Consider the following 21,969-nt stretch of genomic DNA (forward strand, 5'->3'; position numbering starts at 1 on the left):
CTAATTCTCTCCCTCTTTACCCTGTAAAACGTTAAGAAGCTCAGATAACCTGGGTGACACCTGACCAAAAGGACCAGGAAGGGGAGAAGATACTTTCAAATCTGTGGGGGAAGGTTCTGGTCTGTGTTTCTGGGAGTCAACTAAGAAACCAGGCAGGGAATTTACATCTTCTTATGTATTTCTGAACTAAACATCTAGTCTTGCAGAAATAGTAAGTAATAGCAGAAAAAATATGTGTTAGATTACCTTTTCTTTGAGCTTGTGAATTTCCCTGTGCTAAGAGGGAGGCTTTTATCCTTGTTTTTGTAACTTTAAGGTTTTGCCCAGAGGGGAAATCCTCTGTGCTCTTGAGTCTTTTGTTATTCTGTAGAGTAATTTCCCTGTGCTAAGAGGGAGGCTTTTATCCCTGCTTTTGTAACTTTAAGGTTTTGCCCAGAGGGGAAATCCTCTGTGCTCTTGAGTCTTTTGTTATTCTGTAGAGTACATACCATCCTGATTTTACAGAGGTAATTCTTTTCCCTTTTCTTTAATTAAAATTCTTCCTTGAAGAACTTGGTTGATTTTTCATTATTCTTCAGATCCAAGGATTTGGGTCTGTGTTCACCTGTAGCAATTGGTGAGGATATTATTCTCCAGCCTCCCCAGGAAAGGGAGTGTAGCGATTTGGGGGGATATTTGGGGAAGGTAGAGTTCAAAATGGCCCTCCCTGAATGTTTGTTTAAATCACTTGGCAACATGGTGGGATCATTTTGAACCAAATGCCCAGTAGGATTTTAAAAGGATATTTTTTTTCTTTTGGCTGCTTCAAAGTCAAAAAGAAGGTTTTCGTTTAGCTGAGAGCAGCTAGAGATCTTTTCTCTCTCTTTGCCTGGAGACAGAGGTGTCAGGTTCTTATAACAAAGGGATTTTTTTTTAAGCTGTGAGCAGCTGGAGATTTTTTTTCCTCTTCCTGAGGGCAGGGTAGTTAACTTTCTGCAAGGGAATTCACAAGCAAGATTTTTTATCTTTCTAACTCTCAGCGTAAGCTAGGATGGCGAAAGGCAGTGTCCAACAGGAACTAGAATGAGCTAAATTGGAAGCTGAGGAAAGAATAAAAGAACGTGATAGACAGATGGCCAGGGAAGAAGCTGCCCACAAGAGAGCTATGAAGGCCCAGAGTGAGGCCCAGAAGCATGAACTGGAGTTAGAGAGGGCAAGGGCGAAGCAGAATATACCAGACAACCCTAGCAATCCTTCTCCAGGTACCGCTTCCCATCCCAGAAAGATCCCCACCTACAAGGGAGACTATGATAAAGAAGCCTTCTTAGAAAATTTCCAAAGGGCCTGCCTTGGGTACAGCATTTCTACCATCAAGTATATGCTGGAAGCCAGATGTGGCATTTACCCAGCATGCCTGCCACATTGTAAGAAATTGGGATGCCTGTATATTAGGAGGAAGCGTTAAATTTCTGGAAGATCTGTCTTTCCTAATGCAAATGGAACAGTTCTTAGAGGGTGTTCCTGAGGAAATAGAAATGTATATCATAGATGGGAAGCCCAAAACTGTATTTGAGGCAGGGGAGATTGGAACCAAAGGGGTGGAGGTGGCAGAAAAGAAAAAAAACTAGTAGCAGTTGGAGTGACTATCAGAAGGGGCAACCCAAAACAAAAGCCTACCACCGAGAGCAGCCCAAGTCCCCACCTACATCCCAAGGAAAAGCCCAAACCCCTTATCGTCCCACCACACCCGTCTCCAGCAACCCACCTCGCCTCAGTGACCTGTCAGCTGGGCAATGTTTTAAATGAACCAGAACCACTGACAGCCCTGAATCCAGCACTTGCAACCTCGTCTACAACTCCAATGCCACAGGGCACCAGCAAGTCTGCACTGGCAGCAGCAGATAAACCCATGCAAGAGGCTCAGCAAGAGCCTGAAATACAGCATAGTGTGCCAGCGGAGAGTGGTTCACATTCACCGGAAACAGCCCCATCCCCTGCAACACTTCCAGAGGGACCAAGCTGAACTGAGAGAACCCCCAAAGGTGCAGCTAGCAAGTACTTATGTGCTCCCTGGCAATGGACTCAGCTCAGTCAGTTGCGGACTTTCCACTGCCCCCTTGGCTGGACAAAGACACAGCCCCAGGGATGCATTCTTATACACAGGTACAAACAAGCTACACATCACTCCTGATGTATTGAGGTGCAACCCTTCTATGTAGCAAGGTTCAACCCCTCTACGTGGTAAGGTGCCGCCTTTCACCTTGTACATGTTGCTTCAAACAAAAGAACTCTAGCCAGCATATTATCCTTTTGTCCCTGTCATTGGGATGGGTCAGCTTGTTCCTTGTTATCTGTGTGGAGTGTACAAGTATGCGAATGTTCTAATATCTGGTGTCCAGTACCTTTTAGCTATGTCTCTTTCTGCAGCATCAGCCCTTTCCTTGGCAGCTTCTGTGAGCAAGGCCTGCCTGGCTCACAGATTCACTTTGCTTTCTGTTAGCTAAGTCTTGACCATTACCTTACTTCTGGCCTTAGGCCTCAAACCGGGCCTCTGATACCAAGGTTTAGATCTCAGGGCCCCTTCTTACTACACAAGCCTGAGTCCACAATTCAATGAGAAACTGGTGTCTTCAGCATGAAGGGAACAGTTCCAGGCTGAGCAGGAATGAGATGACAGCCTCCACAGAGCTTGTACGGCAGCACAGAGTAACCCACCTAATCTCAGCTCTTCTAACCAATCCAGGTTTGTTGTAGAAAGAGGACTTTTATACAAGGGAGCGCTTTCTGGTGGATAGTTGGTAATTCCAACTAAGTACCGGGTAAAGCTCTTGAGCTTAGCCAACAATCATCCTAGTGGCCTTGCTGGGGTGAACAGAACCAAAGACCGTTTGGAGAAGTCCTTCCAACGGGAAGGAATGGGCAACAACATTTCTACTTACGTCATGTGAGGTGTGCCAAAGAGTGGGAAAACCCCAAGACCAGGTTAAATCCCCTCTCCAGCCACTCCCCATAATTGAGGTTCCATTTCAGCAAGTAGCTGTGGATATTCTTGGTTCTTTCCTGAAAAAGTCACCCAAAGGAAAGCTGTGTATACTGACTTCCATGGATTTTGCCACCCAATGGCTGGAAGCAGTAGCTCTATGCAACACCAGGGCTAAAAGTGTGTGCCAGGCATTAACAGACATTTTGCCACGGTAGGTTGGCCCTCCCATATCCTGACAGATTAGGGAACTAATTTCCTGGCACAGGCCATGAAAAGCCTGTGGGAAGCTCATGGGGTGAAACACTTGGTTGCCACCCCATACCACCATCAAACCAATGGCCTGGTGGAGATTTTTAATGGAACTTTGGGGGTTATGATACGTAAATTCATAAATAAGCACTCCAATGACTGGGACCTAGTGTTGCAGCAGTTGCTCTTTGCCTACAGGGATGTTCCACATCCCACTTTAGGGTTTTCACCATTTGAACTTGTGTATGGCCACCAAGTTAAGGGGCCATTACGATTGGTGAAGCAGCAATGGGAGGTCTTTACGCCTTCTCCAGGAAGTAACATTCTAGACATTGTAAGCGACCTCCAAAACACCCTCCACAATTCTTTAGCCCTTGCTAAAGAAAACCTAAAAGAGGCTCAGGAAGAGCAAAAGGCTTGGTATGATAAACATGCCAGAGAGCGTTCCTTCAAAGTAGGGGACCAGGTCATGGTCTTGAAGGTGCTCCGGGCCCATAAGATGGAGGTGTCATGCGAAGGGCCATTCATGGTCCAAGAGCACCTGGGAGCTGTTAACTATCTCATAGCATCCCCCACTTCAAACTTAAAGCCTAAGGTGTACCATGTTAATTCTCTAAAGCTCTTTTATTCCAGAGAATTAAAAGTTTTCCAGTTTACAGCTCAGGGAGGAGATGACGCTGAGTCCCCACTCTGAACCTTAACGTCCAAAAGATGGGGTACCTGCATAAACCCCTCTAAGCTTAATTACTAGCTTAGAAATGATAGAGCTGCAACCACCCAAAACTATGGTGTTTTGGGACACTTTCTGGCCCCCAAATCCTTCCCTGGGGACCCCAATACCCAAACTCCTTGGATTTCAAAACAAAGGGAAATAAACCATTCCCCTCTTTTCTTCCTCCCAGATTCTCCCCTCCCTGGGTTGCACTGGGAGATCACTGTGATTCAAACTCCTTCAATCTAAAAACAGAGAGGAAATTCACCTTTCCCTCCCCTTCTCTCCCCCTCCCAGACTCTCCCTGAGAGAGAGAGACAGTGATCCTAACACAGAGAGAAATCAGGCTTTTCCTTCCCCCTACTCTCCTTTCCCCCACCAATTCCCTGATGAGTCCAGACCCTGTCCCCCAGGGTTTCACACAAGAATAAAAAAACAATCAGGTTCTTCAAAAGGAAAAGCTTTTAATTAAAGAAAGAAAAAAAGTAAAAATTATCTCTTTAAAATCAAGATGGAAAATATTACAGGGTCTTTTAGCTGATAGAGATGAGAGGGACTCCTCTCCCCCTAACATAATATACAAGGTAGAACACACAGAGTTAAAATCCTTCCAGCAAAATACACATTTGCAAATAAAGAAAACAATCAAAAGACTAAACCGCCTTTCTAACTGGTACTTACTAAACTGAACAGAAGAGGCCGTTTCAGAAGATTGGAGAAATTGGTTACATGTCTGACTTCTCTTAATCCCAAGAGAGAACAAAGGACAAACAAACAAAAAAGACAAAACAAAGGCTTCCCTCCACCGAGATTTGAAAGTATCTTGTCTCCTGATTAGTCCTCTGGTCAGGTGTTCCAGGTTTACTGAAATAGTTAACCCTTTTGTCATAACATTTTTCCCAGATCTGGACCTTAGCGTCCAAAATATGGGTGTTAGCATGAAAACCTCCAAGCTTAGTTACCAGCTTGAACCTGATAACGCTGCCACCCTCCAAGGATTTATACAGCGCCTAGCTCACTGTGGTCTCCCCAAAACCTTCCCTTGGGGACCCCAAGACTCAGATTCCTTTAGTCTCACAACAAAGGGGAATAAACCATTTCCCTTCCCCCTTCTCCCCTCCAGGTGTTCCCTCCCTGGGTTCCTGGAGAGATATACAGAAGCAAGCTCCGTGAATCTAAACAGAGGGACTCCACCTTCCCTGTTTCCAGTCCTGGAAAACAGCAGTACCGAGAGAGCTAAACTCTCTTCCCCCCTCACCCAGAGGGTATGGAAAGTCAGGCTTAGAAAATCTAACACAAAGAGATTTTCCTCCTGACTTCTTCCTCCCACCAATTCCCTGGTGAGCTGCACTTTACATGTAAAAGAGACATTAACCTTTAACCATCTGTTTATGACAATCAGCTCAGGGAGGAGATGACACTGAGTGGCCTGACAGTGTCTACTCCAAGGGAAAAAGTGATGGTGGCGTGGAAGAGGTGAACCTCTTCATGACTCTTGGACGTATGCAGCGACAGCAGATGAAGGACCTGTGCACTAGCTTCGCACCGATGTTCTCAGCAGCCGCAGGATGGACCAAACGGGCATATCGTTCCATTGACACAGCTAAGGCTCACCCAACTGGAGCCCAAGCTTACTGGATGTCTCCTCAAGCCAAAACTGCTACAGAATGGGAGATCCAGGACATGCTACAGATGGGTATAATCCACCCCTCTAGCAGTTCATGAGCATCTGCATTGGTTCTAGTTCCCAAAGCAGATGGGGAGATATGCTTTTGCATGGACTACCCTAAGCTAAATGCTGCAACTTGCCCAGACAACTACTCAATGCCACACACAGATGAGCTATTGGAGAAACTGGCACGTGCCCAGTTCATCTCTACCTTAGACTTAACCGAGGGGTACCGGCAAGTACCGCTAGATGAACCCACCAAGGAAAGGTCAGCCTTCCTCACACATGCAGGGCTGTATGAATTTAATGTGCTCCCTTTCGAGCTGCAAAATGCACCCGTCACCTTCCAGAAACTTGTAGATGATCTCTTAGTGGGATTGGGAATATCTGCAGTTGCCCACCCTGATGATGTGGCCATTTTTTACAATTCATGGGCAGAACACCTGGAGCAGCTACAAAAAGTCTTTGAGCGCATAAGGGAGGCAGGACTAACTCTTAAGGCTAAAAAGTGTCAAATAGGCCTAAACAGAGTGACGTACCTTGGACACCACGTGGGTCAAGGAACTATCAACCCCCTACAGGCCAAAGTGGATGCTCTCCAAAAGTCACCTGTCCCAAAGTCAAAGAAACAGGTCCAATCCTTCCTAGGCATGGCCAGATATTACAGGCAATTTGTACCGCACTACAGCCAGATCGCCACCCCCCTGACAGACCTAACCAAAAAGAAACAGACAAATGCAGTTCAGTGGGCTAAAAAGTGTCAAAAGGCCTTTAACCAGCTCAAAGCAACACCCATGTCAGGCCCTGTGCTAAGGGACCCAGACTTTAACAAATCTTTCCGAGTAATCACAGATGTGTCCGAGCTTGGTGTGGGAGCAGTTTTAATGCAGGAAGGTCTGGATCAGGAATTCCATCTTGTCGTCTTTCTCAGCAAGAAACTCTCTGAGAGGGAAAGCCGCTGGTCAGTCAGTGAAAAGAAATGGTACGCCATTGTGTACGTGCTGAAAAATCTACGCCCATATGTATGGGGACGGCGTTTCCAACTACTAACCGACCATGCTGTGCTAAAGTGGCTTCACTCCATCAAGGACACTAAACCAAAAACTTCTTCGGTGGAGTTTAACTTTCCAAAATTTTAATTCTGAAATACAACACATTTTGGGAGCTTCTAACAAAGTGGCTGATGCATTCTCCCATGAAAGTTTCCCACCATCCAGTGGTTCAAATCGTCCTTGAAATGTGGAAAATATTGTTAGTTTTTACCGAATCAGTAGTCTATCTAAAGGTGCATGTGTCTTGTTAATTCTGTTTTCTCCTAGAGTTCCAGGAAGAAATCACAGCCGGTGTGAAGCAGGCTGTCCAGCACTGTCTATGATTTGGGGGCGGAGGGGCGTCTCAGAAAGATATAGCTAAGGGTAGCATAAAATCGCTCTTTCCCCTGTAAGGAGTTAATTCCTCTTTTACCTGTAGAAAAGGGTTAAGAAGCTCAGGTAACCTGGCCGACAGCTGACCAAAAGGATCAATATTGGGACAAGATACTTTCAAATCTTGGGGCGGGGGACAGGAGAGGCATTATCTGTCTGTTCTCTGTACTTGTTGGGCACATCAAGGAAGCACACAATCATTATTTAGCAAGGAAATGCGTTAGTTTACTTTTCTTTTGGCTTGTGCTTTCCTTTGTGTAAGAGGGAGGTTTATGCCGGGTTTTGTAACTTTAAGGTTTTGCCTAGAGGGGAGCTCCTGTGTCCTCTTGAGTCTTTTGTTATTCTGTAAAGTACTTACCGTCCCGATTTTACAGAGGTGATTCTTTTACCTTTTCTTTTATTAAAATTCTTCTTTGAAGAACCTGATTGATTTTTCATTGTTTTAAGAGCCAAGGGTTTGGGTCTGTGTTCACCTGAAGCAATTGGTGAGGAGATTATTCTCCAGCCTCCCCAGGCAAGCGGGTGTAGCAGTTTGGGGGATTATTCTCAAGCCTGCCCAGGAAAAGGGGTAGAGGGACTTGGGGTGATATCTGGGGAAGGTAGGGCTCCAAGTGGCCTACCCTAAATGTCTTTCATGTGGGTCCCCACGTCTGTGCCGTAAAGTTCAGAGTGGGGAAGGCACCTTGACAGGAGCTAATACTTGGATTTTCAGAGGAAGAGATGGAGTTGGGACACTAGAGCCTAATAATGTGAGTAGGAACTTTGGCATTCAAATCCCTTCGATAAGTGTGAAAAATCTCCCCCCTCCCCCTAATTTTTAATTGAGGTTTTCAGACAAAATTGTCTAAATATCCTCCATAAAGGATGATTTCCTTGTTCTTCTGCTACCTTCTGAAGCAGCTGCTAAGTGATACTCAGTAAGACAGGATACTGGATTTGATGGGCCACTTGTCTCTTCCAGCCAGGCAATTGCTACACTCTCATGTGCTGAAGTAATTCTAGGGGCAGATCTTCCTTCCGTTTAAATTAGTGTATCTCTAATGAAGCCCGGGGAACAATGTAGATTTACACCAGGGGAGGATGTGGTGCTTTGTTTTGAGTAAACAAACCCACCACTTTTGTTTAGTCATCAGTGAGTGTTGGTGACTTTCTAAGCAGGTGGTGTTTAGCCGGGCTGGCTCCAGGCACAAGCGCAGCAAGCACGTCCCTGGAGCGCCACATGCTAAGGGGCGATGTCGACGTGCGGACTCACCCCCGCAGCGCCTCTCACTAGATGTCCTGGGGAATTAGCTCTTTCCAGCTCCAGAGCGCCCTCTGCAGGACAGTGATCTTCCTATCCTCTGCCCCCTGTGTCCCTCCCTGGACCCGGTGCCCTTTTGCCTGGGGTGCTGCCCCCTGGCAGTAACCCCCCAGTCTTAGGGTCTCCCCTCCCCGGGGAACCCTCACCCACTATCCCCACCTTGCCTCAATAGACGGCTACTGCCAGTCATTGTCTAGCCCCACGGCCTGGGGCAGACTGCAGTATCAGCCACTCATCACTGGCAAGGGTGGGTCTGGACCTGCTGCCTTGGCCTACCCTGGGCTCCCCTCTGCAACCCCCAGGACCCCTTGGCCTCTGCTAGGACGCAGCCTGGAGCTTTCCAGGCTAGAGCTCCCCAGCTCCTCAGCCCTGCTTCACTCAGGTACTTTGTCTCTGACTTCTTGCAGACAGGCCCTTCTCCCTCTGCAAACAGAGAGAGACTGTTTGCTCCTGGCTTCCCTGGCCACCTTCTAAGGCCCTGTTGCTCAGTTTGGGGCATGGCCCCAAATGCAGCTCTAGAAAGAGGAGACCCTGAGATAGAAACCTTGGTATCAGAGGCCCGGTTTGAGGCCTGAGGCCTGAACTAAAGTAATGGTCAAGACTTTGCTAAGAGAAAGCAAAGTGAAGCTGTGAGTCAGAGGCAGGCTCTGCTCACACAAGCTGCCAAGGAAAGGGCTGATGCTGCAGAGAGAGACATAGCTGAAAGGTACTGGACACCAGATAGCAGAACATTCGCATACTTGTACAGTCACACAGATAACATGGGACAGCAAAAATGGTAGAGCCGGGCCTGGTGCTTAGTGTTTGCTTTTGATTAAAAAAAACCCCACTTTTGTTTAGTCATCAGTAAGTGACGTACTAAGGTATACTTTAGGCCAAAGAGATTAACAAGGATTCAAAAGACCTAGCTGATCCAACCACCACCGGCTGTCATGTCCTTCCCAGGAGCCATTCTCAGCTCTTTCTCTCATCTCCCTGGTTATGGGAGATTATACAGTTATAGGGGCTCACACAGTTAGGAGGGGCTTATGGTTACGAGGGCCCATATGTGAGAGATTATATGCTCACAGCGGTGCATATGGTGGTGGGGGAATGCAGAGTTAGGGGTGGATGGCAATGGGGCCATTGGTACCTTAATTGAAACCATGGAGCATGTAATTCTAAGCAGGTTTGGGAAAAGGAAGCTCCATGAAATGAGAGGAATGATAGAATTAGTGAAAAAGTTATTAGATGGTCAGGTGATCCCATACCTGTGTTCTAATGGGTTTCTTGCACCTCCCTGTGAAGCCTCTAGGCCTGCCCACTGTGGGAGAGAGGCCTGGTCTTCTGTAGCAATGCCTATGTTCTTCCGCAGGCATAGTCTGATATAGAAGACTAGAGTTGGATTGCTCATAAACCAAACCCAGAACCAGATGGCTAAATCTCCCCTCACCACCTGACTATTTTATCATGTCCGGAACAAGGTAGGCTGGTCTGGATACATATTTCCTTTTGTGTAATCAGATCAAAACACTGATTGGTGGAGTAGGTTCATCTTCTGGGAATGGGAACCCCCCAAAATGTTAAGGAAATATGTGGTGGGACATGTAATATTTTTATCTGCTGTTCCTCATAGGAAAGCTGTTCCATACTCCTACTGCTTTGTTGAGATGGGGCGACTACATCTGCATGCAGTATTCAAGATGTGGGCATGGTCATGGATTTCTCTAGAGGCAATATGATATTTTCTGTCTTATAAAGTACCCATCACTAATGTCCAGGTTAGCAAAGTTTTCCCAGCATTGGTCTGTATGAATAATTCCCGATGAAATACTCAAAGACTGGGGAAGGCAGGCTCCATTAAATAGGAAGGGTGGTATGTGTATTTCAGGTTGAGAAGACTTTTCTCATGAAGAGCCAAACTTTCAAAGCACTCTAAAAGCAAAGTCATCCTGTCCTGAATGTTGCTCTGCTATTCAAGGAGTTGCGGCTTGAGTTAACCTTGCATTGATCAAGCCATTTGGTGCACACTTGTTTTTTCCTTCCCAAAATCCAGATCACTATTCTCCAAAGAATCACAAACACTCTGACGGTGGACCACTTCAGTGGCTCCTACCACGCCAGGGCGTTGAAAAGGTGCAACTTGAGAAGTACCTGCTGCTGCCACCTATACAGGGATGAATTTCATTCAGCGCGATTTTTAAAGAAGTAAGGAGGAACAAAGAGAACCAGAAGACCAATATTATGCTGAAGCAGAGATTTTAATGCAAATGAAATTGGCAGTACACAGTTACAGGAAGAAATACTACAGAGCAGAAAGAATGTGTTTCCTGTGCGCTACCGGTGCAATCTCCTGTTGGTTCACCATGAGCCAGTTTGGACACCTGGGCCTGCTGCTCAATGCCAAAAAGTCCACTTTGCAGCCGACCCAAAGAATAGATTTCAATGGAGCTGTCCTGGATTCAAATCTCCCTCATGCATGCCTTCCACAAGACCGCTTCCAGGCCATGGCGGCCATTCTCCTCAGCCTCCAGAGCTCCCCGACCTCCACAGCTCGCACGTGTTTCAGTCTTCTGGGCCATATGACGTTGTGCACCTTTGTGAGCAAATATGCCTGACTGCTCTTCTGTCCTCCCCAGGCCTGGCTCGAATCCGTCTACCATCCAGGGTGGCACGATTTGGATACAGTGCTGACCGTATTGCCGAAGGTCTTATTGTCCCTGGCTTGGTGGCTGAACTCCAGCTTAGTATGCTGGGGAATGCCATTCCATGCACCACAGCCGTCCCTGGTCCTGACCACGGAGGCGTCAAATCTGAGCTGGTGCGCTCACCTGAAGAGCCTTCATACACAAGGCCTTTGGTCCTCACGAGAGATAACCCTACACATCAACGTACAGGAAGTGAACTCAGTTCACCTGGCATGTCAGGTTTTCTGCAAGCACCTTCAGGGTCGTGGTGTCGCAGTCCTCATGGACAACACAACGCCTTGTTTTACACCAACAAGCAAGGGGGAGCGCAATCATCTTCCCTCTGTCAGGAGGCCAACAAATTGTGGGAGTTCTGCATATCTCACTCAATCCACTTGGTGGCGTCGTTTCTCCCAGGCGTCCACAACACCTTGGCAGATAGCCTCAGGAGATCCTTTTGGTTCATGAGTGGTCGATTTGCCAGGATGTTATCCATTCTGTTTTCCAGGAGCGGGGATTTCCCTATGTTGACTTCTTCGCCTCTCGCGAGAATCGGAAGTGCCAGGTGTCCTGCTGTCTCCAGGGGCGCTCCCAGCGCTCTCTGTTGGACGCCTTCCTGATACCATAGAAGGATCATCTGTGTTACACCATTCCTCCATTCCCATTAGTCCCCAAGGTCCTTCTCAAATTGTGAAAGGACAAGGACAGCTTGATACTAATTGCCCCGGCGTGGCCCAGGCAGCATTGGTACACCACACTCCTCAACCTGTCGGTGACCACACCAATTCCTCTTCCGCTGTGGCTGGACCTGATCACCCAGGAGCACGGCCAACTGTGTCGTCCAGACCTACAATCCCTCCATCTCACACCATGGATGCTGCATGGCTAACTCAGTCTGAGCTCCGTTGCTCCTGCTCAGTGCAGCACGTTCTCTTGGGGAGCAGAAAGCCCTCTACTAGGACCACGTATCTGGCCAAATGGAAGTGCTTCTCCTGCTGGTGCGCTCTGAGCAATACTGTCCCTCTGGAGGCGTCAGTACCTACCATCTTAGACTATCTCTTGTCCTTGCAATAGCAGAGTCTAGCAGTTTCATCCATCAGAGTACACCTAGCAGCGATTTTGGCCTTCCACCCGGGCGAAAATGGGCGCTTGGTCTTCTCCAATCCTATGGTCAGCAGGTTCCTCAAGGGATTAGAACATCTGTACGCGCACGTTCAGCATCCGGCCCCTACGTGGGACCTCAATCTGGTCCTATCCAAACTCACGGGTGCTGCGTTCAAGCCAATGACCACCTGCTTGCTTCTCTACCTTTCCTGGAAAATAGCTTTCCTTGTTACTATTACCTCGGCTAGACCTGTGTCGAGCATCGAGCCCTCACTTCAGACTCACCGTATACGGTGTTTCATAAGGACAAGGTACAGCTGCAACCACACCTCGCTTTCCTTCCTAACATGGTGTCTGCCTTCCATGTCAAGACATCTTCCCTCCGGTATTCTATCCGAAGCCGCACGCTTCTCGACGGGAACAACAGCTGCACTCCCCAGATGTTCGAAGGGCCCTCGCCTTTTACATCGAGCGAACTAAACCTTTCAGAAAGACAACCCAGCTGTTTGTGGTGGTGGCAGACAGGATGAAGGGCCTCCCAGTCTTCACGCAGCTTATCTCATCCTGGATTACATCATGTATCCGGGCACGCTATGACTTGACTGGCGCCCCAACTACGCACGTTACTGCCCATTCAACTTGGCCTCAAGCTTTGTCCTGCACTTTCCTGGCTCATGTGCCTTTATAGGAGATCTGTAGGGTGGCAGCTTGCTCTTCAGTCCATACCTTCCCTTCCTACTATGTGATAGCGCAGCAGTCCAGGGTTTATGCTGTATTTGGTTCAGTGGTCCTGCGCTCCACGACATCTTTCTCCGACCCCACTGCCTAGGCAAGGCTTGGGAGTCACCTAATTGAAAACGCTATGAGCAAGCACTTGAAAAAGAAAAGATGGTTACTCACCTTTGTAACTGTTGTTCTTCGAGATGTGTTGCTCATATCCATTCCAAACCCGCCCTCCTTCCCCACGGTCGGAGTGGTCGGCAAGAAGGAACTGAGTGGGCACCGGGTTGGCAGGGGCATCTATCCGGTGCCATAAGGGCGCCACTCCAGGGGGCGCCTCAGCCTACCCACCGAGTCCTGCTAGGGTAAAAATCTTCCGACGATCATGCACATGGCGCGCACACTCCTAATTGGAATGGATATGAGCAGCACCTCTAGAGAACAACAGTTACAAAGGTGAGTAACCATCTCTTTTTAGACAGTAACAGAGTCCTGTGGCACCTTAAAGACTAACTGATATCTTGGAGCACAAGCTTTCATGGGTGAATATCCACTTTGTCAGATGCATCTGACGTGTAAGTATTCACCCACAAAAGCTTATGCTCCAATACCTCACTTAGTCTTTAAAGTGCCCCAGGACTCTCTGTTCCCTTTTACAGATCCAGACTAACACGGCTACCCCTCTGATACATTTTTAGAGAGTTTTTTAGGCTGCTGGAGGACTTGAGAGGCCATTTGTTCCTGAAGGCCCAATCAGTTACAAACCAAACTTTGACAACTCCGCCTATTCATGGAATTTTTTTCCTCTGTGTTTTTGATGATTAGTTTGTTCCTAATTAGAGGAGCTCCTGAGGTCTCTTCCAACCATCATATTCTATAACTCTATGATTCTAACTGCACATGGGGTGAGGAGCACATTACACCCTGCAGCTCTCTTTCCTCTGAAAACTTTCTGGGCCAGCTACATTCCTGCGATCATTCTCCTGATTCACTGACGCAGCAGTTGAATATTTGGGAGCCTTGAATGGGAACTGTCCAATGGAGATCAGGAGCAGTGGTGAGCACAGGGTGAGTAATCACCGTGACTGGTTTTATTGCTGACTGTCCCACTTGCTTCCTGTGTGACCTTTCCCTCAATGGGCTTGTTCACCTCCACATAAACCAGACCTAATAGTGATACTATGCTCTATGATCAGAGGCTTCCTGAAATCAAAGGACTTTGATTAAAGTCTCCCTAAAGTTTTGTGGCTGCACAGAGCTGTATTATTTTCATAGTAGATTTTTTTCCTGGGATTAGATGCCGTCAAATTGTGCATTAGAATTCAAAGTCTCTCTGAACAATTTTTTTGGTTTCCTTTTGAAAATCCCGTCTCTCTCTCCCCCTACCTACTGCACCACTTCACTTCAGAGCGAGCCCACCCTAGAGAAGGTAGGTTGGGAATGCACCGGCTGCCAGTGGAGTCCCAGGCTCCCCGTGGCCTGGCCAGATGGGTACGAGGAGCTGAGCATGAGAGAGCCCCATCCATCGAATACTACAACTGACTCCACAGACAAGACAGACAGCACCTCTGGCTCTGTGCACGCTGACCCCACATGTGTCTGGTCTCTGCAGGAAAAGACTCTTTGCTAAAACAGGGAATGCAAAGAGGAACTCCGCCATTGTACACACAGCCCTCATAACGCTATGAACCACTTCAATGGTTCCTCTCACTCCATTGCTTAGAAAAGGTGCAGCTTGAGAAGTATCTCGTGCTGCCTTCTGCACAAGGATGAATTTCATCTGATACGATTTTTAAACAAGTAGGGAGGAACAAAGAGAACTAAAAGACTGATATTATGATGCAGCAGAATTTTTAATGCAAATGAAATCGGCAGTACACAGTTACAGGAAGAAATACTACAGAGCAGAAAGAATGTATATCAAGTGTTTCAAGGAGATCCACGACCGATCACAGGTCTCAGTGGGATGTAGTTCAGACCCAATGTTCTCTTTGTGTTGGTGCAGCTGCAGAGATTGACAAACAAGTCCCTTTTATAACCCTTTTAAGTGTATTGCTTTACCCCAGTCGGTGGGAAATGAGACAAAGCCAAAGAGAACCAGAGACTACGCAGCTTCTCCATCAGACGTCTGCCGCAGCAAAGGTCAAAGCAAGTCAGTAGAGGTACATAGTGATGGAAAGGTTAGAACATATAGGACCTAATTCTCCTTGACAGGAAGGTCTTTTTTTCTCACTCTCAAGGGACTTAAAATGACAGTAAACGAAAATCATGCCTATCTCTATGCCCCCGTTGCCTTCACCAGGCAGGGTTGGTGTAAAAAGCCAAAGTGTAATTCAGAATGAGTCCACATGTGAAAGCGAGAATCAGCACACGGGTGGGAAAGCCTTGGCAGAAAGAGTCCTAAAGCGTAAGATTAGAAATGCAGCACGGCTGTGAGCCCAAGGTGCTGAGCACACACAGCTCCACTGAGTTCAGCTGGAGCCCTGTTTGCCCAGCACTTCTGAAAGCCATGCCCAAAAGCTCAGGGTTGAAGATGTATCTGGCTGTTCAATTCCTTCCTTCTTCCACGGATGTTGCTGCTGGCATTAGCATGGCCCACAGCTTCCACTGAGGTACCTATGGCAAGATACCCCAGAACCACCTAGTCCCCCATAACCATAACCACCCAGGTAACCACCTAGTCCCCCATAACAGCCTAATCCCCCATAACCATAACGGCTGCCGTAACCACCATATCCGCCTAAACCGTACGATCCTCCGTAACCACCATATCCGCCTAAACCGTACGATCCTCCGTAAAGGCCTCCATAGCCCCCCCAACCAAATGAGCCTCCGTAACCGGGTCCGACCACAGGTGCTCCTTCAGTTCCCACTGCACTGTGTTGAGGGTAACTGCTGAGAATTGGTCCTGGAAGGGTCACAACAACCGGTGAGGGCTGGATCACCACTCTGGAGTCAGGGCACTGCCTAACGCATGGCTGGTTGGCGGCACCAGTGACCGGCCAGGGCCGGGCCACCCCGCATTCTGGATAGCACAGGCTGGATGAAATCATCTTTCTGGGATGGAGGTAAACCTGAAACGCACAACAGGGACTAGAGTCAAAAGACTGTACAAGTGCAAAGAGGATGTTAGGAATCATTAAAAAGGGGATAGAGAATAAGAAGGAGAAGATGTTATTGCTCTTAAAGAAATCAATGGTATGCCCACATCTCGAATACTACGTACAGATGTGGTCTCCTCATCTGAGAAAAGATATAGTGGCATTAGAAAAGGTTCAGTAAAGGGCAACTAAAATGATAAGGGGTTTGGAAAGGGTCCCACATAAGGAGAGATTAAAGAGGCTAGGACTCTTCAGTTTGGAACAGAGGAGACTAAGGGGGGATATGATAGAGGTGTATAAAATCAGCAAAGAATCCTGTGGCGCCTTATAAACTAACAGATGTTTTGGAGCATGAGCTTTCGTGGGTGAATACCCACTTCTTCAGATGCATGAGCTCATGCATCTGAAGAAGTGGGTATTCACCCACGAAAGCTCATGCTCCAAAACGTCTGTTAGTCTATAAGGTGCCACAGGATTCTTTGCTGCTTTTACAGATCCAGACTAACACGGCTACCCCTCTGATACGTGTATAAAATCATGAGTGGTGTGGGGAAAGTGGATAAGGAAAAGTTATTTACTTATTTTCATAATACAAAAACTAGGGATCACCAAATGAAATTAATGGGCAGCAGGTTTAAAACAAATGAAAGGAAGTTCTTCTTCATGCAATGCACGTCAACTTGTGGAACTCCTTGCCAGAGGAGGTTGTGAAGGCTGGACTATACCGACGTTTAAAAGAGAACTGGATCAATTCATGGAGGTTAAATCCATTAATGGCTATTAGCCAGGATGGGTAAGGAATGGTGTCCCTAGCCTCTGTTTGTCAGAGGGTGGAGATGGATGGCCGGAGAGAGATCACTTGATCCTTGCCTGTTAGGTTCACTCCCTCCGGGGCACCTGGCATTTGCCACTGTCGGTAGACAGGATACTGGGCTAGATGGACCTTTGGTCTGACCCGGTACAGCCGTTCTTATGTTCATAAGTGCCGGTGGAAGAAAGGCTTGAAAGCTTGGTTACTATTGCAGCCAATAGGGGCCCGAGAGAGAGAGGAGAAGTGGCCTTAGTCCCTATGTCCGTGGCTATGTATTTCTTCCTGTATCCTCTTTCTATGCCTCTTGCCCACTTGCACTAAACTTCCCTCCCAACAGGACCCTTTGAGCCCCTCTCAAGGACTTTGTATAAAAAAACATCGACTGGAATAAGGGTCACGATTTCTACACTGGACACCAGGGATTCTGTGTCCATTTTGGACATTTCTCAAAGAGAACCTGATCGGGATCATGGTAATTGCATCCTTTCGTTTGAGGATTTCACCTCTGCATGCAAACCAGTTGAGTCTGGATTCCCGGCGTTGTTCTTTGAGTTTCCAAACCTTGGGAAAAACAACGAGGAGTCCTTGTGGCACCTGAGAGTCTAAGAAATTGGCTTGGGCATAAGCTTTTGTGGGCTACAACCCACTTCATCAGATGCATGGAGTGAAAAACACAGAGGCAGGTATAAAAGCACATGAAAAGATACCTGTCTCTGTTTTTTCCACTATATGCATCTGATGAAGTGGGTTTTAGCCCAAAGAAGCTGATGCCCAAATCAATTTGTTAGTCTCTAAGGTACCAGAAGGACTTCTCGTTGTTTTTGCTGATACAGATTAACACGGCTACTCCTCTCAAACTGTGGGAGTCATGAATAATTGCTAATAGAGAAACAGAGACTTAGCTTTTCTGCAAAGAAATCACTAAGGACAAGCTCCTCTGCTGGGGTAAAATGGCTTCAGGTCCTCTGGCTTCCACGGAGCGACACTAAATTACACCATCCGAGGAGAAGCACCCTCAATGGGTATTTCTGCTCAGAAGAACATAGGAATTGTTGAATTGGATCATACCACTCGTCAGCTTCATGCATCCTCCTGTCTCCAATAGTGAGGAGTAACAGCAGCATCAGCATGAAGGAGAAAATCACTAAATAGGCCCTTCCTGGACTGTCCTGAACAAGTTCCTTCCTTATCCAACCAAATGAAAAATGGCTAAGGGACTTCCTAAAGTAACTGAGAAGATTTAAACGTCCTAATTCTATTTCCAGTTATTTGGAATTATGTTTCCCAATGGAATATGCTGCTCCTAAATTCCCCGAGCAGCTTCAAATCGAGAATCCTGTAACACCTGCTACTGATTAACTGCACAAGACAATTATGGAAGAGAACCCTGATCCCTCATAAAAATCACAGCCAGTAAGTGCAAGATTCAGTCCTAAATAGAAATGGACCCTACCGCCACATCTCTGGGGTTAGAAAGAAATTGATTCCAAATGGACTTACCTAATTGACCGAGGAGACGAAGTCTGAAGAAGTGTTTAGAAGAGTGCTGATTCTTGTGTGCTTTTATTCAGTCTAGGACTGCCTGGAGCATCTGTGATGTCATTTGTGGAGGAAGTTCTCATTAGTTACCAAACAAGCCTGATTGTCTTGCTACATCCTCCTTTAGGTGGAGATGTTTTTCTCAGGGGTTGCAATGATTGGGCTAATGGCAGCCTCAGAGGGCGTGAAGTGCAGGTTGCACGCTTCATCTTTCTTTCATCTTAAAATTGTATGGGACAACTGCATTCCTTTTGTCATTCCACTGACTTTATTAGAGCTACAATGAGAATAAATGTCAAGGTGCTTCTGAGTGGCGTCAGTAGCACAACAAGCCCTGATGAAAGGAATCCAGGTTGGTCCTTTCAATTCATACTGGTCGTGCTTAGGGGAATTAGGCAGTTCATTGTAAACCTGCTAGGAAGGAGGGAGCCACTTTTCTGCATTCTTACCAGCTCCATCACCAGTGGGTCAGATCCATTTCCCTTTGAAGTTAATGGGAATCATTCCTTGCCTCCAGTGTATTTCCTGTCAGACCTTTATATCTGAAACTCACCCTTTGACACAGGAGATGGTACGATGCCTATAGACAACTTTTGTTACACATTGAACTTATAACTAGGTCTCATGAGGGACTTGAATGGAGCATAGGCCTTTGCAATGATCCTCTGTGCAGGGGTGAATTTCACCCTGTGGTGAGTACATCTTGGCTTAACACTGGACCTCCAGTTGGGTCACCAATGTTGTCTCAAAGAGCTTCCTCCAGCAGATTTGCTCATGAGTCAAGTCCAGGGATGGCGGAGAGTGAAGGACAGCAGTTTTGTTTAAAGTGTAAACTGTGTCCTCAAGAGAGGGTCCCATGTGCAAGGAAGAAGTATCTTCCTTTGATTTTAAGGAACCACTTGAAGCTCTTTGAAGTTGACTTAACCGTGCTGATTTATACCTAGTGAGCACCATTTTCCAATAAAAGTCTTTTGAAAAATACCAAATGCAGAACTCTATTTGAATGAAACTGAAGCAGCCCCAAATTGTGTGGCTTTTGTGATACTAAAGACTTTGGCCTCTATTTTTTTTAGAATGACTCTGTTACTCAATGCAGAAGTGTCTAATCCCCACAACAATGTATAAATATTCTGAAGAATTTCCAGCCTTAGCATCCTTACCCTCCCTGTTTGATAGGCCTAGAAAAAGAGGCTTGTTGAGGTGAATGTCACATATAGGTCAGTTGCAGAAACAGAAATACAACCCAATACTTCTGACGCATCCTACCGAAGGCTGAGCTCAAGGTTAATCCCTGTTATGCTGTTTTACAAGACAAGGTTTGTAACATGTCCTGTTAAAAAATGTTTGTGTTTTTGGATCTAAGTATCAATAATTACAAAAAATAGCTCATGTTGTGATCCACTTTCATTATGTTTTCTTAAACATGAGGATAATACTCTCCACAGGAATTACGTGTCCAGACAGGTTCAGGAAATAGAGAGTAGTATCAGCATGAGCAGTCCAAGCCATTTGGGTTTTTTTCTGACTCTGCCAGTCACTCCAGTCTGACCTCCAACTGAGTGTGTCTCTGTTGACCTCCAGTAGTAGATTTGTAATTCTCATGGTGCATGGTCTGAGGCTTCCTCTGATCTTAGCATTTCAAAGCACTTTACAAACATTCATTAAGTGTTATATGGTGAAAGAGCTGTATTTATTATAGCCATAATTACTTTTTACTGGCATTAGATGTTCCAACACTGAAGATTATTAGATTGACTTCAAGTTCTCAGATGTCATTCCCATATTCAAAGTTTAAGGGTAGATGCTGAGCCAGGGAAAGCAATGGAAAACATCAGCTACTGCATTTCTATTGAGGAGTGGCCAAGAGCACTGGAAAGAAGCACAAGACAGATAGAGATAAGGAGAACTTCTTCAAGGGTCACATTGCTGTGGGATTAGACCCCATTAATTGCGAGACTTCCCAACCTACAGAATTCTGTAAGATTCTTCTCTGACAGAAAGCTTTTCAGCCATTATGAGAATGAATTTTTCAAGTGGAAAGTACACCTTCAGCTGGATTGGTTCTAACGCGAGCAGCATAAAATGCCTTAGCTCAGTTTTAAGACACGGAAGTCAATGAAGTCTATGGAGTTCTACTAATGTCCAGTGGCTCAGCATCTGCCCCTTGAGCATTACAAGGGACTCTTTGTTAAGAAATGGAAATATAAAACTTTTTTGAATGAAAATCAAATAGTCCCAAAATCTGAGGCGAGGAATCATCACTGAGTGTTGGTATGCCATCAGAAAGCCTAACGTGCATTTGTGAAGTTCATATCTTCATTTAATCCAGCATTACTCAGATGAGGTCACTAGGGAAACTTTTTGCAGCCATGACGGCCTAGAAATGATGGACAGAGATCGGGGTGGGAGGGGGAGCAAAGCAGTAGCGGCTCCCTGCAGCATCCAGCTGTTACTGAGAAATAGCTGCTACCAAGGGCCGTGAGATGTGCCGCCTTGATGCTTGTGCTGGTGCCACCAGCAGGAGTATGCCCCTGCACCGTGCAGACTCCTCGGGACCTCTGGGCATGGGCTGAGCCAGAGGTGCTGTCTGTCTCCTCTATGATGGAGGGAAAGAGGCAGATAGAGATAAGGAGAACTTCAACTGCAGTCACATTGCTGTGGGATTAGACGCGATTAATTGCAAGACTGACCAACCTACAGAATTCTGTAAGACTCTTCTTTGACAGAAAACTTTCAGTCACCAATAAATCCAGTCATAGTCATTACTCATCCCCATACTCACCACTGCTCCTGAACTGCATTGGACGGTTCCCGTTCAAGGCTTCCGAATATCCCACTGAAGCATCAATGACGTCACTAGAATCATGGCAGGACTGTAGCTGGCCCATAAATCAGAGCGCCCCCTGCGACTTCCTGCCCCAAGCACCTTGAGCTCAGCCTTTGGCAGGATGTGTCAGAAATATTGGGTTGTATTTCTGTTTCTGCAACTGACCCGCATGTGACCTTCACCTCAACGTGCCTCTTTTTCTAGCCATATCAAACAGGCAGGGTAAGGATGCTAAGGCTGGAAGTTCTTCTGAATATTAATACATTATAGTGGGGACTAGACACCTCTCCATTGAGCAACAGAGTCATTCTAAAAAAATAGAGGCCGAGGTCTCTAGTATGACAAAAGCCACCCAATTCAGGGCTGTTTCCATTTCATTCAAATAGAGTTCTGCATTTGGTATTTTTCAAAAGATTTTTACTGGAAAATGAAGGTGCTCTCTTGGTGTAAATCAGCACAGTGAAGTCAACTTCAAAGAGCTTGAAGTGGTTCCTTAAAATCAGAGGAAGATACTTCTTCCCTGCACATGAGACCCACTCTTGAGGAGACAGTTTGCATTTTAAATAACACTCTGGTTCAGGCAGGAAAGTTTTCTGTAAGATGCCCTATGGTTAGTAAGATTTTATGTGAAATCTCATCACATAACCAACTGGTCCTTCCCTAAGAATGGGTGATTTCATCTCTCCTCATCCTGTTGCTGGTCTCAGTCAGCTGCATTGTCTTACAAGACCTCCATTTCTTGGCTGCTCATAAATGGAGAGATGGTTTTGAATAGAGTGTACTTAATTCAAAGCCTTGCTACAAAAGAGCACTGCCGTCCATCACTCTCCGCCATCCCTGGACTTGACTCATGAGCAAATCTGCTGGAGGAAGCTCTTTGAGACA

At 46.5% G+C, this 21,969-nt stretch overlaps 1 protein-coding gene across 1 annotated transcript; it reads right to left on the reverse strand.

Moving 5' to 3' along the window:
- Positions 1–15,354: 15,354 nt before the first annotated feature.
- LOC127032813 (claw keratin-like) lies at positions 15,355–21,058 on the reverse strand. Its single transcript, XM_050920428.1, has 3 exons — positions 21,036–21,058; positions 19,337–19,343; positions 15,355–15,880 (listed from the first exon to the last, which is right to left on the reverse strand). Exons 1-3 carry the CDS (start codon positions 21,056–21,058, stop codon positions 15,392–15,394), a joined length of 519 nt encoding a protein of 172 aa, XP_050776385.1. The 3' UTR covers positions 15,355–15,391.
- Between the last annotated feature and the right edge of the window lie 911 nt (positions 21,059–21,969).

The sequence above is a fragment of the Gopherus flavomarginatus genome, chromosome 1, assembly GCF_025201925.1.
Source record: "Gopherus flavomarginatus isolate rGopFla2 chromosome 1, rGopFla2.mat.asm, whole genome shotgun sequence".
NCBI classification, from domain to species: Eukaryota; Metazoa; Chordata; order Testudines; family Testudinidae; genus Gopherus; species Gopherus flavomarginatus.